Genomic DNA, 17,510 nt, shown 5'->3' with positions numbered 1-17,510 from the left:
TTAGGTAGGACTGTGGTAGCAACGTTATTGGAAGTGCATTTGTTTAATGTCACAGTGGAAACTTTGTGTTTTATACTTCCAGCTCTTAGTGGTATTAACTCTTAGGCAAGAAGCAAAGATGTGTGATAACATTCTTGAAACCAGATTCTCTCTTGTATCTTCACATTCCCCCCCACCCCCCCCCCCATCAGTTGCATAGTTCCCAGTGATTAACTCAGTGTTTTAGTAATTAGGCAAGGCAGGATAACTATGAAGGATAAATGTTACATTGTGCAAGGCCTCAGCCCTGTAGAAAGCTCTAAAACGGGAAAAATGCTCAAAGAAATTAAAATATACTAGCTTTATTTGCCAGTGGGAGCTTAATTTATATGCAGATGAATATGCAAAATTGTCTTCACAGCTCCCATGTACTGTATGAGCGTGGTTGGTTCACTCAGCTCTGTCTGTGGCTTTATGTACATTAGATAATAGTGCCATGCAACACGAGCACATCTTGAGAGTGAAACAGTTGGTGTTGAGGGCCCAATGTCCTCATTATACACATCTAGAAGTTTTTACTTTGAATTAGCTTTATTCTGATCTGCTTTAGGGAATGCCCAGTAACATCTGGCGTGAGGTGGGTGCTCTCTGGAAGAGCATCTTCAGGTTTGGTTTCATTGGAAAGGAATCAGGTAGGCGTACTCCGAGAGGCAGTGGTGCAAACTACAGTGTCGTAACTGAGGACATCTGGGAGATTTATTTGAAAAATGTTTTATTGATCCAAATGGAAATGCTTATGTGGATGTGCACACACATGCACCCCAACCATATGACCTCTGGAATTTCATTGCTGTTGCAATTTTGTAAGGCTTTCCTGTTAGTAGATTGATACACTTCGAGTAGATTAGGATTAATGGGGGGTGTGTCTGTCTGTCTGTCTCTCTGCCTTTATGTAGTAACAAAGAGGGCAGGAATTTTGTCTAACAATTTTTACAAGGATGTGTTTGTGCCAGTACAATTACTTGCAGGCAGATGCAGGGTTTTGTCTTCTCTTGATTGAAGTGATACGTTTCTAGTATTGTGGTGATGTGTCTAAACTATTGTACCCTGTCCCTTTTAATTAGACTTAACATAGATTTCAGGCCAAATTAGTAACCGTAACTATGTGGCTTCTGCTTCTGAGCTGACCAGTTTTGAGTACACTCAGTGTAAGCAGCGTACAGAACACTATTTCTGTTAAAGAATGAATCTCATATTTATCAAACTGTCCTGTTTCTTCAAGTTAAATTTTCATGTTCCACTTGGATATTTGACCCATCATCTTGTCCTGCCCTGTAGGCCTCCTTTTGAGCTTTGAGGAGGAAAAAAAAATTTGCAGTTCTTCAGAAGTCTGATGCAAGAAAAGCTTCAGTGACATTTTTCCCCCCCTGGTCATTGTGTTATCTGCAGCTGATACTCTTCAACCTTGTCTCACTTACAACTTGTAGTTGTGTAGCTATGTGCATGCATAATGTTTTTTGTATACTGCATTAAATGGTATAGCAGCTCACGATTAAGTGGTCCATGGCACCCAGAGGTGCTTTATTGGCACTAATCTGCCACTGTGATCCAAATAATGGAGATTCGGTTCACATTTTGAACAGTGAATAAATGACTTGGTCGTGGTTTGCTTCTGTTTTTTAACTGCTGTTGGAAACTGCTATCTTATCTGGAGTCCGAATTAACTTTTTTTTGTGTTATATACACATGGCTCAGCCTGTGCTGAATTGATATTCCATCTTCCTGTTTTGAAGTGTAATTTCTTTTTCTTTGCTCTGAATGGATGTTCATTCCTTTCCCTTTTCAAAAGAAACAGTCCATTATGAATAGTTCTGTGCTGCATAACATATTTGTTATCTTCTTCCTGTTCAAAGAGAGACATGCAGGACAGAGTAGTACTTTTAATGATTATGAATACTGAGTGGTAAATAATCATATATTTTGGTTTATTGGGGTTTTTTTGGAACTTACTTGTAGTTTTGACAAGCATCTGGCATACAGTCTTACTGAATGCCCTTCAGATATAAATAATGCATTTATCAGGATATCTGTTAAAAATGTTTTTGGGTTTTCTTTTGCCATTGTCTTCTACCTTGGAAAGCATTCTTGCCTGCAAATAGCTGCTGTCTGTCTTGTTTTGCTAGTATTTTCAGCACGACTCATGTCCCTGGCTCTTACTTTCTGCTATTCTTATATCTATGAATGGCAGGCAGTGCTGCATCAGTATGTGCACAGTGCCAACTCTTGAAAATTCAGCTCTGAGGCTTTCAGGGATGGGAGGTTAAGCATGACCCATAGTTTATGCCGTTTGGAGATGATCTTATAAAACTGACAGCCCTGTGCATTTTGTAAACTGCCTGGCATTAGTTCTGGTTTTGCATCTCAGTTATCCCCCAGAACCACATGCAGAGTCCCACAGTACAATGTGCTTTATACCCTCACTGGAATATTTGCACTCTTTCAGACATCTATCTGTGTGTAAACAGCTGTCAGTTCTATACATATGAAAAAAGGAAGCTCTTCTGCTATTTAGCAGAAGCTCTTACAGCTCATTAATACTGCAGAACTTACTTGCCCTTAAGAACACGGAATTCAAAGGAGTGATGTACTTCCACTCGCATCTATTCTAAGTTAATCTTGAGAGGAAGAATTCTTAAAGAAAAGTCTGCATTATTTGAATAATTGCAAGGTTGTCTTGTCTTTAAGAGAAAGTCAGTCAGTTTCTTAAATTACTGCTGCTTAAATATCAGTGTTGCTTCTTCAGGGAAGCTTGTTATCACAAACATTTGAGTTGCCTTAAAAAAAAAAACACCACCAAAACCAAACAAACCAACCCCTTTGCTTTTGTGATCAAGCCCTTCTGAAAAGTCTTTGTTCACTAGCATTCATTTGATCTTTGATACTTTTCCTGGCTTCAGTTCTGTCACACAGTAATCTAAAGCAAGTCTACGCGGTGCTTACTGGTTGATCAGTATTGACACAGTTTCTTTGCAATTGTTTTGGAAATCCATCTTCGTTTTGTGTTGCAAGGGAAAATGTGAAGATTGCTTTAAGAGGTGGTTGTCAAGGTATTTGCCATGTCCAAGTCTGTGTGAGTTGTAAGAGAGGCTCCAAAGTCTCTGCATAATGTGTTAGAACTCATTAGAACGTATTTCTTAAGAAAGCAGTGTTGGATTTTTGCAGGTGTGTTTGGTGGTTGAGCTATGTGCAATCAGTGTGAGACAGGATACTGGACCAAAGGGTAGGGATGCTGGGGAGCAGTGTCTACTGCCTAATGAAATACTACTGGGAAGGCGTGGAATCACAGGCGACATTACTTTGATCTAAAAGTGGAAGATATTACAAGGGATAGTGGCTAAAACTAATGTTCCATAGGTATTCGAGGTTTTAAATAGTTACCATTTTCAGTTACAGTTTAGGTTCTGTTACAAGAGAGCTATTAAATGAAGATGTCCTCACTTCTCAGAACAGGCATTTATTGGTGGCACTACTTGATTTCTTATGTAAAATGTGGCTTTCTTCTATATTGCATTGGTAGTGCCTGAGCAAGCTGTAAAGTGCCTTGTCACAAAACACTTTGGGATGCCCTAGCTTTTGATTTAGTGAGGGACTAAGGAAAATCAGGGAAGAAAAGCCCATTTTTGACTGTTAAATAAAAAAGATGCCATCTTTGACTCGGGCAGCCTCTGAGCCCTGAGTATTTAGAAGGAATTGTCTTTATCTGTTTGCCGTGTTGAACTCGCATCAGCTATTGCTCTCTGCTGAAGAAAACACACTAATGCTGTGTGGACCTTTTGATTATGCTGGCACAGCTGTTTGTATACTTTGTTCTTATTCCATATCGAAACACGGAACTTGATCTCCGTCATCTGCGCTTCTTTGCTGTATGCATGTGTATGCCACAGAGGTGCTGAATTTTGAAAAGCCAAGACTGCAGACGCTCCTGTCGCGTGGTCAGCAAGGGCCCATCCCAACTGCTGCCTCACTGAGTAAGACGAGCTTGAATGCCAGCGTGACTCTGCTCCCCCTGCGCCTGACAGGGCTGTGTTTGGTTCGTCACGGAGCAGGAGGCCTGGAGAAAAGGGGACACGCAGGTGGGGCACAGGCAGAGGCTTTGTGTACCGGGGCGGCGAGTATGGCATGCTCTTCCCTTGAACTTCTTAAAGATGAGAGTCCTGCAGCAGCAGCAGAGCCTGCCTTGGTCTGTGCCCCCGTTGTTTCTGCATCGAGCTAAGAGAATGGCATAAATCTAGGATCCTGTTGTGTGGGTTGCAGCTCCCTGCAGCATCTCCCTGCTGGGTGCGCTGAGCCTGACACTGCTGTTGCAGAGACCTGAAAAACTTCTGTGTAGCATGTAGCTCCCAGACAGGAAATTCAGGAATATTAATATATTAGTATGTTTAAGCAGGGATAGAATACTCTTTGAGACGATAAGTGAGATTTGGGACTATTAGTAAAGAATATCCTATGTTAATAGGACTTCTGGCAGCTGTAATGCAGTACATTGCTGTCAGAATTGTAGTAGTTAAGCTTCCCTGCAAGGTTAAGAAGAATTATGCATCAGCTGAAACCGATACTAAATATATGCTGTACTTTCATGCTGGTTACTTGATAAGAGTGCGTTATTTCCTTGAATTATCCCATGTACCAGGATATGGCACGCGGAAACTTATACCTTGTCTTCCCAGTCTTAAGCATGCACTGAGATAATTTGTGGAACAGTTGTAATTCAAAGGGGAAAAAAAGTATCTAGAAGATATTCAGTGGTTCTTTTCCATTACAGACATTTGTGAAACATTGTATCTTTCATGATTAAAAAAACGTCTTTGTTACTAAGTTGTCCTTCTTTTGTTCATCACAAGCCCTGAGTCACATTCCAGGTAAGAATTTGCTCCTCAGAAACGTATAGGAGAAAAGAGAGTTAACCTTTTATCTATTTTGTCAACAGTTACCTTTTTTCAAATAAGGATCTATATGACACGGTCTTCCTATTTGTGGACAGAGATGTCCTCTCATAACTGTAGCAGCATGAACTTAAAACTGGTTTCTCAGTTTAACTTTGAGCTTGGTGAGATTGTCAGGAAATTGAGCAAGTTAGTGCTTCTGTTACTTGGGAAAGTTAAAAATTGAAATTATCAAAAACCTTATTTTGGTACTCCTTCTTGTGGCCATGGTGGTTACACGTGGCTGCTGAAGGACTTTGTATATCTATCACCTGAAAATGTATTGTTTAAAAGAGCTTCCTTGGAAAATAGGTAAAACGGTTAAGATGGTGGCCATTTTATACTTGTTGCTGAATGGTGCATGAGTACTGCTTTAAAAAAATAATTAAAAAATCCAACTAAGTTAAGTTTCTTATGACCACATCAAAGCTCACACTGTAGGAAGGAAAGAGGCTTTTCTCTTGTCTGGAAACTAAAATGATTTTGTGCTTGACAGGTCTTTTGGGCCCTGAAAATTCATAGCTGAGATTTTCATTCTGCTAATATTCTTTGAAGTTTTGTTAGTCAGGGCTTTCTTTTCTTGTAAAGAATGGAAAGATGCAGCACAGTAGAGTTCTAACAGTAATACAGAAACTCTTGACTTACAAAATCTACTTTCTAGCTTTTGACAAGCCAAAACCTTGTTACACTTCGTAGAATGGTATTCAGTCCATAGCTGGTACTGCTAGGTTTGCTACACGTGGCCCCTCTGTGGGCTGTACTTGAGCCAGTTATCTGTTTTAAATAGTCGATACGTTATATTGTGATAGAAAATTATTTTTAATGCTCAGCTTCTTTTTCTTTTTTTTTTTTAAATGTTTTTTCCACTTTTTAAATGCTATATAAGTGTGTGTGAGGAGGTATGTAGTTATATAGTTTACATGATATATGGCATGTTGGGAAATTTTGAAAATTGTAACGGTATATTAGTCTGGAATATTATTATGCAATTAGATTGGTAAACTCAGATGCTAGAAGTAGAATTCTGCCTTTGCTTCCTCTAAGAATTATATTGTATTTCCCAAAAATTCAAGGACAGTAAATTTTGATGCATTTTGATTTGCCTTGACACATTTTTGAGCAAGAAAAAAAAAAAGGGTTCTTAATTTATTAATATGGATTAAGGCATTTCATTTGAGTGTTTTCTATTCCTCCAAGCACCAAAGTCTATATCAATTCTACATTTTGATTCTAGTCGTATTTTCTACTGACATGGTGTTTGCTAACATTTTTTTTTTCTCCTTAGCTGTCTGTTTTTGTCTGTAGGAAGGTTGCAGACCTTTTTGTCTTTGAATAAACTTAAAAAGTAGAAAAACTGAAAAATTCTTGAAATACATACACATCATGTCTTTTGCCATTTGAATGCGTCTGTATGTCTTTAAAACCATCAGATGCGTCAATGTTTTTCACATTTTCTCATATATACAATATTGAGAACTTGTGTTGCTGGGAATACAGAAGGGGGAAAAATGAAGCTCATTTTACTTGTTTGGCTACACTATTGCTACAGTCATTTTTTAATTATATAGTGACTACTGGTAGATTTGCTTAAAAAATAACTTTTATTTTTATCTTTTAGTCTCCCACAAAAGCTGTATATAATGCTAGACACTGGAACCAGCCAGAATCAGAGGCTCTGCCAGCACCACCAGTTTTGAAAACTCCTAGTGTCCCAGTAAGTAGAGTGTTTTTTCTCAAGTGTAGTAAATCTCCTTTTAAGATTCACTGACATTTTTTTGAAACACATGTTCTTGATATCTGGTAATGTCACAGTAATTCAGAATGAAGTCCACTTTGTGATGTGAGCCATTGGGTATTTGGTAGGAAAGAAATTGTCAGTGGAAATACTCTAGAACAGGATCTTCCATATCATTTCAATATACAGATACAAAAATTACTTCAATCAAGTTATGTTCCCTAATCTACTGAAGTTAAGCTCTCTAACAATGGACTCCATTTCATCTTCTGTGAGAACCCCTAGGATTAACTTACTAATACCCATAGAAATCAGCAAGTTGCAGGTCAAAAAGGAAAAACTGAAAAAGAGATATTTCATTTATTTTTCCTTTCTAATGGAGGAAAGTGTTGTGAATTGCTGGCTTGAGTCTTTAGACACTATGAAAGAAACAAAATTTTCTGTATACAGCCAGAAGTGCTGCTATGAACATACCAGATATAAGTAGACAAGAGGTGAAACAGTTCTTAAAGTAACTTGTTTGTTCAAAAATCAGTGATTGTTTTGAGGCTTAAGGTAATTGTTCTTTAACTCTTTTGAGACCCTGAGAATCCAGGGTCTTGGGCTTACATGTGTGTAAATGTTGTTACTGATTATGCTACTAGAGCATTGTACATTGTCAGTAAACTTCATTTCATTTGATGCCTTGCTTACAGTACTTCCCTGAGAACAGAAAATCAGAAAGTACATATTTTTGCAGTGATAAGTCTTCAGCTTTTGTTGTTGTCACCAGTTTCAGTTTTTGTGGTTGTTTTTTTTGGTTTTTTTTGTTTTTTTTTTAATTCCACCTGTGTGTGTGTTGTTCTGATACTAGCTCCTCGTTGGTTTTGGTTGCATCCTCACAGTATTGTGAACAGCCTTCCTTTGATGTTAACTGCACTGCCTGGAAAATGCAGATGGCTCATTTTAAAATAACCATTACCACTAGTGTTTGAGGAGAGAGCAGAAATTTCAGTCCTGGGTTTCTCATAAACCCCTTTCTCAATTTAAATTATGTGCGTTTGAACTGAAGCTTTTGTTGCTTACTGAATCTTTGTATTGATACTGATTTTTGTGAAGTACTCTGATAGCTAGCTTAAAGGCAGATTTTGTCTGAGTCTTCTCAGACAGACTTTGACTGTATCTTCTTCAGGCTAGAAAAATGTCTGGATTATTCATATTCAGACAAGCCATTTTGTCTTTTGTCAAACTTCCACTCTGTAACTCGAACCATCAAAATACTAATTTAGGAATATGGCAGAGGTTTGGCTGAACAAACCAGTTAGGGGAATCTGTTTGTATCTCCTCCTCATGTTATGATGTACATCTGGAGTTACTTCAGCCACTTTTTTTAACCTTGATTTACGTGTTTGATTAAAATTTGAGTTATGAGATGAATGAGCCTTGATCGAAATGTTCAACAGTAATCCCTGCGCAGATGATCCTGCCTCTTTAATTTCTGTAGAAATTTGCTACCTGAAGATCTGGATAAATTTGTCTTAGATTTAGGGTGAGAAACCCGTAGCATGCAAACTGCTTATGCCAAGTACTTTTGCTTGTGGCCTCTCCAAGCTTCCTTGGAACTTGCTTTGAAGGGGAAGCCATTAACCAAGACTTGGATGAGATACTTCAGTGGATCTCCTATGTTCACAGACTGATAAGACCGGAGTCCTCCAGTATGTGCTCTAAGCCAGCTTTTCAGGGTGGTTTATTAGCATTCTGCCACTGGAGCCTAAGTGAGCAAATACTGAAGTGCTGCACAGTGATAGAGGCAGCATGTAAATAATACTCCATTAATATAGTAGGTTGTTTTGGCTTATATTTTAATTTTGACTGTTGATGTACAATGCACAAGAAGGCTTTCTCTCAAAATATCCCCTGGAGTGAGTAACACCTAATGCATCCTCTATGCTTGCGTATTAATGCTATTTTTTTCAGTCACATTTTTAAAAAAATTCTCATTTTTTTATGTAAGGTAACTAAGTACATGATGTTACTTAGAGATTGAGGGTGAGTAAAAGGCCACTGGCATTGGCACTTGTACATATAGGATTTGGCATTTGGAGGTCTTTTTGCTGTATGCCTTGTTTTCTGTAGTTTGTCTTCACATCTGAATTTGTGCCAAAGAAGTAATCTGAAGATAAGCTGACATTTAAGCTTATAGTAGCCTCAAACTAATGCAGAGGAGTAGGTTGAGGAGAAACCTGTAATACTTGCCTGAGATGGCTGGAAACTTGTCAGTAGTTATTCTAGACCTAACATCAAGTTTTCTACTACCTGTTGTAAGTTCAGAATAGGTTTTGCCGTATTTTGCGCTATAATATGTTGTTCCTAAAATATTAACAACACAAATATAAGGCCAGTGTAGTGAGAATACCATGAATTTCCAAGAGCATACTCTATCTGCACCGAGCCTCTCTTATTTTTCTGTGTGGCAATTCTTTATGGTGCTACAAAATTTATATTGGTAGTCTTCTACCTACAGGCAGAATACAGTTTGGAGTATCAGGTTGGAGAAGTTGGTTTTCTGATAGCCGCACCCTGAGTACAGTAGTGCGGTAACCTCCGGTAGTTAGAGATGAGAACAGTAGCCACAGAGTTTTTCAGTTCAGACTATGTTGAGACAGTGATTGCTCAATGCTGTGCTCGTATCCAGACCTGTGTACTTAATGATGGTTCAGTATAGCAACTAACTTAGTCAATCCTGGAAGCTCCAGTGTAAGCGGGTAAGATACTTGTAAGTATCAACAAATAATTGTTTTTAAACACTGAACTTGGTTGGTTTACTTGCCCTAAAGCTTAAGGAACCAGTATAAAGGACTTTTTTTTTTTCTTCTTTTTTTAGTTTCAGAATTCCACTGGAGCTTTCCTGACTACTTAGAACTGTTTTTTTAATTTAAAAAAATAATTTCTGACATCTTAATTTTTTTTTTTAAGAGTAGGTACATTATCACACAGCTTAGGTAGTGTAAGGCAAGGACTAAATAGTCCCAAAATGTGACTTTGACAATTGCACACCTGTACTGTTTCCTGATGTATTTAGTGTATGTTTACATGCTCAAAACATCTGCCCATTTTAGCACTTTCTTATTAATAGGTAAGGCTATCTTCAAAGGAGGCAATTCATAAAGATGATGGAGTTTTTAAGGCTCCTGCACCACCTCCCAAAGTGATAAAAACTGTGACAATACCTACTCAGCCCTATCAAGAGATAGTAACTGCATTGAAATGTAGGAAAGAAGACAAAGAAGTAAGTATTCTTAAAAAATTTTTAAGATAAAGAATTATTGGTAATCCTAAGTACTGAAGGAACAGTGTCAAAATGAAATTTGGCTTTCCTATTAAAGATAATATTTTTATCTAAATAGTTGAATGGCCTTCATTAACTTCTTAATGTTTCCTTGCACTCAAAACTGAATAGATTTTAGACTGTACTTTTTAAGGTTATAATCAATCCCAAGAGCAACTTACCTAGGTCAAAATATTTGTCTCTTCCAGTTATACACTGTTGTTCAGCATGTAAAGCACTTCAATGATGTAGTGGAATTTGGTGAAAATCAAGAGTTCACAGATGATATTGAGTACTTGCTAAGTGGATTGAAGAGCAATCAGCCCCTAAACACACGTTGCCTTAGGTAAGATATCTTAATATAAAACACTGAACTTATATTTAAAAGAGATATTGAATTAAATATTCATCAATGAAGTGACCGTGCTTTAAAATGTTGTTTGGGTAGTTACCTGGCACTTCTGCTATAGAGAATAAAATTTGAAAATAATCATCAAGATGATATATTGTGAATAATCAAAAGTAGTATGACTAGGAAGATGAAATAGAAAATTGTACAGAGAGAGACATCTTCAACACAGTTGTTTTCCTTGCTATAAATTAAAAAAAAATTTTCTGATAACTTTTCTTTATTTAGTGCTATCATGTGTGCGATGTCTCTTCTGTTCTCTAATGCAAAATTCAATTCTAAAATAAAATCCCTAAGACTGGAAAGTTTGCTGTCTATAATCTAGAACTAATGTAATATTGAGATACTTTTTAACTCCAACCGCCTGTTCTTTATCTTCTGTTGAGAAATAACATAGCTAGTATCCACTGGAAATATTGTGGCCTCAATATTAATTGGAAGCTTCCCTAAGTTGTCTTGAACTACTCATTGCACTCTTAATATTCAAGTTCCACATTATTGCGAAGTTAGTATCCAAAATGTTAGTCTTGCGTTGAAGTTTATGACTTAATATTGGTGTCCATTCTCTGGACATAAAAGCAATTAGAATGGTATTCTGTAACCATGTAATAATTTTTTTTTATATATATACTGGTAAGTGTTCCTCTCTGTTTAGCAAAACTAAAATGGTAGAGAAGGAAGAACTTGAATTCACAGAGACAGGTGATGAGGACACTTTACTTAAGATTTGACTGTGGATGAGAAAAAGCTTTATATGCTTTTAAGAGAGCTATTTTAAAAATTTATTGTTCGTGTTCCTCAAAAACTAGCAATGAATATTGTTGCTGGAGTATAAACACAAGAAATCTATTATCCAGTTTGTATGTACATTATGATAAGAATAAATTAATACCATAATGACAGTTTAGGAATGTTTTTCATATTGAGTGCACTTAATTTGCTCATATGGCAAGCTTCCTAAGATCTTAAACTGACTTTCTTACTTTCCAAGTTTATATCGTGGAATGTAACTTGTATAAACACCATAAAAATTTTTTCTTTCAGTTAACAAATTAAAAGAAAAGTATTTTTCCAAAGGAAATCAATGTGTAAGAATAGGAATAGACGTAAAAGAATCAGAAACTGGTAGGTAAGCTCTAACTGGTGCTGTTGTGATTGGAGACAGAAAGACCACTTGTTCTTTAAAGACCATGCTGTGTGAATCTTTTATAATAAGATCCCTCAGTAGTCATGGAAGACTTGATTGCAGAATCACTCCCACATTACTCCACATTTAAAAGCAATATATTTTTAATAGTCTATATGTTGCACGGTGCTAGAAATGGCAGACAGCTTGCTAATAAAATCTAGGGGAAGACTTCCGTTTTTAAAATAGAACTGTTAATGCTGATCGCTGATTAGACTAATATATTTGTCAGATTTTTCCTGAAATCTATAGTGTTTCCATCAGCCATAAATGCAGCAATAAATATTAAAAATGTTTGGGTTTTTTGTAAAAGTATTGTCAGGCGTAAGCAGGACTAATCAGTCAATTAGATAATAACTGTTAGATAGTGATGGAAGCTCACATTTATAATTTCTGATAATGCTTTGATCCATAGTAAGCTCTTCTGTGCCTCTAAATCAGAGCTTCATGCTTAATCCATGAACATTTTACTTTTGGTTTAACTACTTGAAAATATTTCAACTTTCGTTTGAAAGAAGCAAGTTCAGGGTACCCTTTGAAATCCTGTTTTTAGCCAACTTAAAATAAAGCATACATAGTTTGGTGCTGGTAAGCAACTGGTGAATAAAATGCGTCTCTGTTCACCAATTACAAACTTGCCGTATACAAATTCTAGAAGAAGCATCCCGACAGAGTTTGTCAGGGTCTGAGGTATATGGTCAGTCACGTTTTGTAGACTTGCTTATCTGCCATTTTTGTAAACGTGTTCATTTTAGTTGTTCTAATCCAGGATTAATTTTCCCTAGTGTAATCAGCTTGGCGACAAAGTGCGCCATGCCCAGCTTCCGAATGCATCTGAGAGCACATGGGATGGTAGCCATGGTTTTCAAAACACTGGATGATTCCCAACACCATCAGGTATGGATACATTGTGTATTTCATTAAAGTTTGATGATACCCGTCTACTTTGTATGAATTTTGTCTACACATAATTCAAGGTCAAGCATCCAGTATAGTATGCATCTGGGATCAGCGGCTCCATTTTAGAAATCTGTAGTGAAAGGAAAAGTAGAGCACCTGCGTTCCAATGACGAATTCCCATTCCAGTGTTTATGTGCTTCTGGGTTTGGAATTTCTTTTAAAAAATCATTTCAGCTTTTTAAAAAAACTGACTGTGCTTTGGATTGCTATTTTATATCTTCTCTTAAGCTTTTTAAAAAAGTTTTATTACTGTATTTATAATTTCCTTCAAATAAAATACATTTGAAAGGCATCCTTTCTCCTTATATTTAACGATGGCTCTAAGTGCTCATCTCCAGACTTGCTTGTATGTCAATTGTCGCCTTTTCTGTAGCTGTTGTGGGGTATTTTTCATGTCCTCTGCTTGTCTCCTTGAGCAGTGCTGTGATTGCAGTTGTAGGATGCCATGAGAATGTGCAGTGTTCTATGATAAATCTGGGAAAGGTAAATTTTAACTATTTATGGTAACATGACCCGAGAGTTAAAAACTGAAGCAGTTTGGGTTTTCCTTCTTATCAACTTTACAAGTTCAATTCAGCTGTAATAGAAAATGCTTCTTGCAGGTGATACTATTTTTCCAGTGGTTGGAAACAGTGCCTCTGCGGGGTATCCCTTGAGGTATTGTTACAAAAGCTGAACATAGGAAATGTTACTTCAAGTGGGTAGTAGATACGTATATCCAGTCAGGTTTATTACTTTTATTTAATAGCTCTAGAAGAACGACATACAATGCAGAAGGAAACTTTGCACCCACAGAACAAGACATTTAAGGGATTGTATTTGCCATCTTACTGTTTGTGGGGGGAAAAGCTGTAGAGCTTTAAGTGATTAGTTTAGAATAATAGCTTATTTTCCATTGCCCTCAAAAATTAGCAATGGCTAACTGTAAAACATAGGAACCGGGTTCAATGTATTCATTATTTTGTAAGCTGTCAAAATAGTGCCAAGTGATACTAGAAATAAATAAAGTAGAGTCACGCTATTTAGGACAGTTGCCACCACTGAGTTGCAGGAGATCTGCAGAGGACAGCTACAATTCCTTGGAAAATGTACAAGCTTGCTCGGTGTATTTTTGGCTGTCTTTTAAGTTACCATTATTCCTTCATTTTCAAAAGAACTAGCACATACAGTTCAAAAGGAAATTGCATGCTATTATTAGGCTGCAGTAACAAAAAGCATTGATTATATTCACTATTTTCAGTATATTTGATGAAATGCTCCCTTTGTCAGGAAAAAAAAAAATCAGTAGTTAATATTTTAATATAGTACATTCTTGGTACAGGTTATACAGTATTATAAAAGTACTGATTTATCAAACTACTATTAATAAATGCTAAAATACATGCTCTAACTACTGACAGTATATGCTTCGACAATGACCTCTGTATAAGCTTGCTGTCTTTATATACTACCCTTTCATTCACTAATTATTTCACTAAAATTCTGACTTGTTCAAAATGAATAGAAATTTCTCCACTGAATCTCAGTGCAAAGTAACTCAAGAATAATAAATCACACTAGCCTTTGCTTGCATGGCTCAAATCCACTTAAGGTGAGTAAGGACTGGGGGAAAAATACAATTATTTTGTTAATAGTTTCTTTAAAGTATTTTGGAGATGGGAAAACTGCCACAAGGACATTACTAATGGAAACAAAGACGAGTGTATACTGCTTTCATTGTACTGATACAATGGAATAGACTGGGAAAGTAGGGAACTTTTACATTTCCATAAGAATATAAAATAGCAGTTGCAGAGGTATTTTTTTTTAACTAGCAAGGAAAACGAAATAACCAGTTATCTTACTGCGCTATGCCCCAAAGTATTTACATTACTTGTTCCACCAAATTTTTCCTGTAGATCTGACTTTAAGCTACAGTTTCAGTTTTTAACTGACTTTGTTTCTTCAGCTATGCTCTAAAGGTTTTGGAGTATTATTAATTTTTAAAATAAAAACTATATTTTCATTATAGCTGTCAGTAGTTAAGCACAGAAATGTGGTTTTGTAATGTCTTCAGCATGTGAATAATAAAAAAAAAAAAGTGCATTAAATGTAGTGCTGAACCCTAGAAAATAACCATCTGTTCCCACAAGCTGGAGTATAAATAGAACAAGCAAAGGAAGACAAGGATGAGAGTGGGTGTAAATGGTCTGCTGTTTTTGGAGTATACGTTCAACTAGGATGTTTTCCTGAATTCTGCAGAAGTATGGAGTGCAACTCCATAGTTAGATATGCCGTAAAATTTCTGTCTAGAGCAAATTCTGTTTATTTTACTTTTTTCTCCTCTCTGTATTTGTTTGGAAGCAGAATGTGTTTTAAGCATCTTGAGGGATAGAACAAGAAAAAAAAAAGCCCACCCAAAAAAAACAGCTTTACTGCTGCAATTCATAAGGGTGGGATTTTGAGGGTTTGATTGTTTTTTTTTTTTCTTATTTTGTTAGGTTTTTTTAGGATATTGATAAAAAATTAGTTGTACTAACAATTTTTTCCCTCATTCTCAACTCAATTCACACGGTAGGACATGAGATAGCTTTCAGGCAATGTGGTTAACTGTTTTTAACACTTACAGAAAATCAGAGCAAAATGCAGAGTTGTTATATTCAAGATGACACCAACTTACCTATAGGGACTAAGAAAAATGAGTTTTAGAAAACCCATATTGCTGGTATGTAGCTGAAGCAGGTTTGTTCCACATTATAAGCACCATTCACATTTGAGGTCCTTACTTTCGCAACATCACTACTTTTCTTTTGCACGTCAGCATTTGGAGGCTTTTGGGCCTGATTGCCTTCTGTATGTATGCTGTTGCAGGAACCTAGTTCTTGTTACACGTATCTACTCCACCCCTTTTCGTTTTTCTGGCAGTCCTCCTGCAACCTGAAGCCTCTGTATAATGTCTTAGTCCCTTGCTTGGGTCCCTTCTGATCACATTTAAGTATCTTAAAACCTGGGTGGAAGGCCTGAAGGGAAGTGTTGACAGAGCTTATGCGGAGAGAGAACCATTAGTCTCTGCATAATAGAAGGTCTGTTGGATTGCAAAGAAGGGAGCCTGGGACAGGCAAGGGCTTGGTACAGAGGCTTGCAAAATGTGTGTGATTGCCCTTAGCAGACTTTGGAGTATCTGTAAAGCATTTCTGAGTAGTGATCTAAGAAAGTCTCTGACTTTTTGAAATACCTAAATATTGGCAGCCCAGATTATAAATTCAGCAGTTTCCCTATATTAACTGCTGCATAGTTGCTAGTTGATAGAAACTCCTCTGGGGGCTTAAGCATTTTTTTTACCAGGAAGCTCACCTAGATAATGCTGGTCACTAGAAAATAGTTCTTCATAGATGTTGCTTTATTAGGTCCCACATGGGCTGAACAACGGTTAGCGGAGTAACCTTTGGTTTCTCTGGAATGCATGTGTTCCTCTGTCCTGTTTTAATAACTGCCATTCTGAAGGAACAGTTTTCTTCCAGGAACCTGACATTTCTTACAGTTTAAACCAGTTGCAGGTAAATCCAGAGTAAACACTTTCTATAATTAAAATGATAAAATTGCGAGGTTTATTGGAGAAAGTTAATAGAAATTAAGGGAAAACAATGTATACCCCGTCTATATAGACAAGCCACATAGATTGCTTTCTGCCTTACATCTGACAAGGCTGGAGTAGTGATATTCACAGCTAAGATTTTTTTTTCTTTTTTTTTTTTTTTTAACCAACCCTGTGTCTTGAGGTTGTATTCATGAAAGGAGATGCAGATTTGGAAACTCTTGCTTCCTTCCTTCAGTGTTCCAAATGCATCTTTGGTAGTTAGATTAAAGTCTTCATTCACCTGAGGGTTTCCTTGACTCAGACACGAAGGAGTTTTAAAATAGCTTTTGATAGGCTGTCAGCTGCCTAATCCTGTTTTGGAAATGCTGATACTGCTTAGTATGACCAGGTATGATTATTACTTGCTTCTAAAATAAACAGAAGCAGCTAATGATTGCTTTGGTGGTTGGCTGAACTCTAAACAAGATGTTAATCTGCTGTGACACAGAAATTCTGCTCTTTCCTGTTGAGCTGTACAACATTCACATCCCAGAGTTAGTCTGTCTCCATTTTTAATTTACTTTATACAGAAAAAATTGGAATAGATGCATGCAGTGTGTTGAGTCTTGAGAGTTGAACTCAGTAAGACACCCACATACCCCACACCTCCCCCCAGCTCTTTTTTCCTCCAGATATCGCCAAAGGTTTCTGAAAGTATTGTGCCCCTCACAACTCAATTCTCCGTGAACATTTTTCCTCTTTACCATTACTTGGAGCTCACCTGGATAGATGAGTCTCTTGATGCAAGTGCTGTACTTACCAGCACTAGGGACAGAGAGCTTTGCTCTGATCTCTTCAATGTCATTTGTCCCTTCCTGACAGTCACCTTCTGCCTTTGCTTTTCTGGATCCTCATGAAGATGAAATTTAATTCCTTCTTGAAGAAGGATTAAGTGTTCTTTAGCCAGTAAGAGGTCCCTATACACCAGTTCTGTGTAAGATAGGGATGATCAAGATAATAATATTTACTTGTTAAGGACTGATGGCGAGGGGGCAGGGAGGAAGCTTGTTTGTACTCTGGCTACTTCCAAAAAGCAGAATTCCCCTGGAAATTAAATGTGTTTACGCTGGAAAGGTTTGGGTAAACTATTGACTGACAGACCTGCTTGGCAGAATCGGAATGTATGTCACCAGGCTCTCTTTTTTTTTTCCCCTGCACATACAACCACTTTCCCCATGATCTCTCTATTTTCTGGTGCTGTCACCAGCTTATCCCATCAAACCAGAAGGTTCACCTACCTTGCCATGTACCCTGTGCTTTTTCACTTTGTTCGCCTGCCATCTGGCTCTTCTATAATACTGTGTTGCTGGAAAAGACCTTTAAGATCATCAGGTCC

At 37.1% G+C, this 17,510-nt stretch overlaps 1 protein-coding gene across 1 annotated transcript in view; it reads left to right on the top strand.

Annotated features, from left to right (window-relative positions):
- The window catches only part of LOC104073310 (wings apart-like protein homolog), a gene marked incomplete at its 5' end in the record, with an annotated part of 28,023 nt that extends 15,424 nt beyond the window's left edge, over positions 1-12,599 (top strand). Inside the window, 4 exons of the mRNA XM_009573026.1 lie at positions 6,580-6,675; positions 9,812-9,964; positions 10,213-10,349; positions 12,384-12,599. Of these exons, the coding sequence (XP_009571321.1) occupies positions 6,580-6,675; positions 9,812-9,964; positions 10,213-10,349; positions 12,384-12,522 (525 nt within the window). The remainder of the gene's footprint in view (positions 1-6,579; positions 6,676-9,811; positions 9,965-10,212; positions 10,350-12,383) is intronic.
- Positions 12,600-17,510: the final 4,911 nt, after the last annotated feature.

This window comes from Fulmarus glacialis, unplaced genomic scaffold, assembly GCF_000690835.1.
Source record: "Fulmarus glacialis isolate BGI_N327 unplaced genomic scaffold, ASM69083v1 scaffold21832, whole genome shotgun sequence".
NCBI lineage: Eukaryota > Metazoa > Chordata > Aves > Procellariiformes > Procellariidae > Fulmarus > Fulmarus glacialis.
Note: the sequence above shows the minus strand (reverse complement) of the source record. Positions and strands in the feature narration are given on the sequence as shown.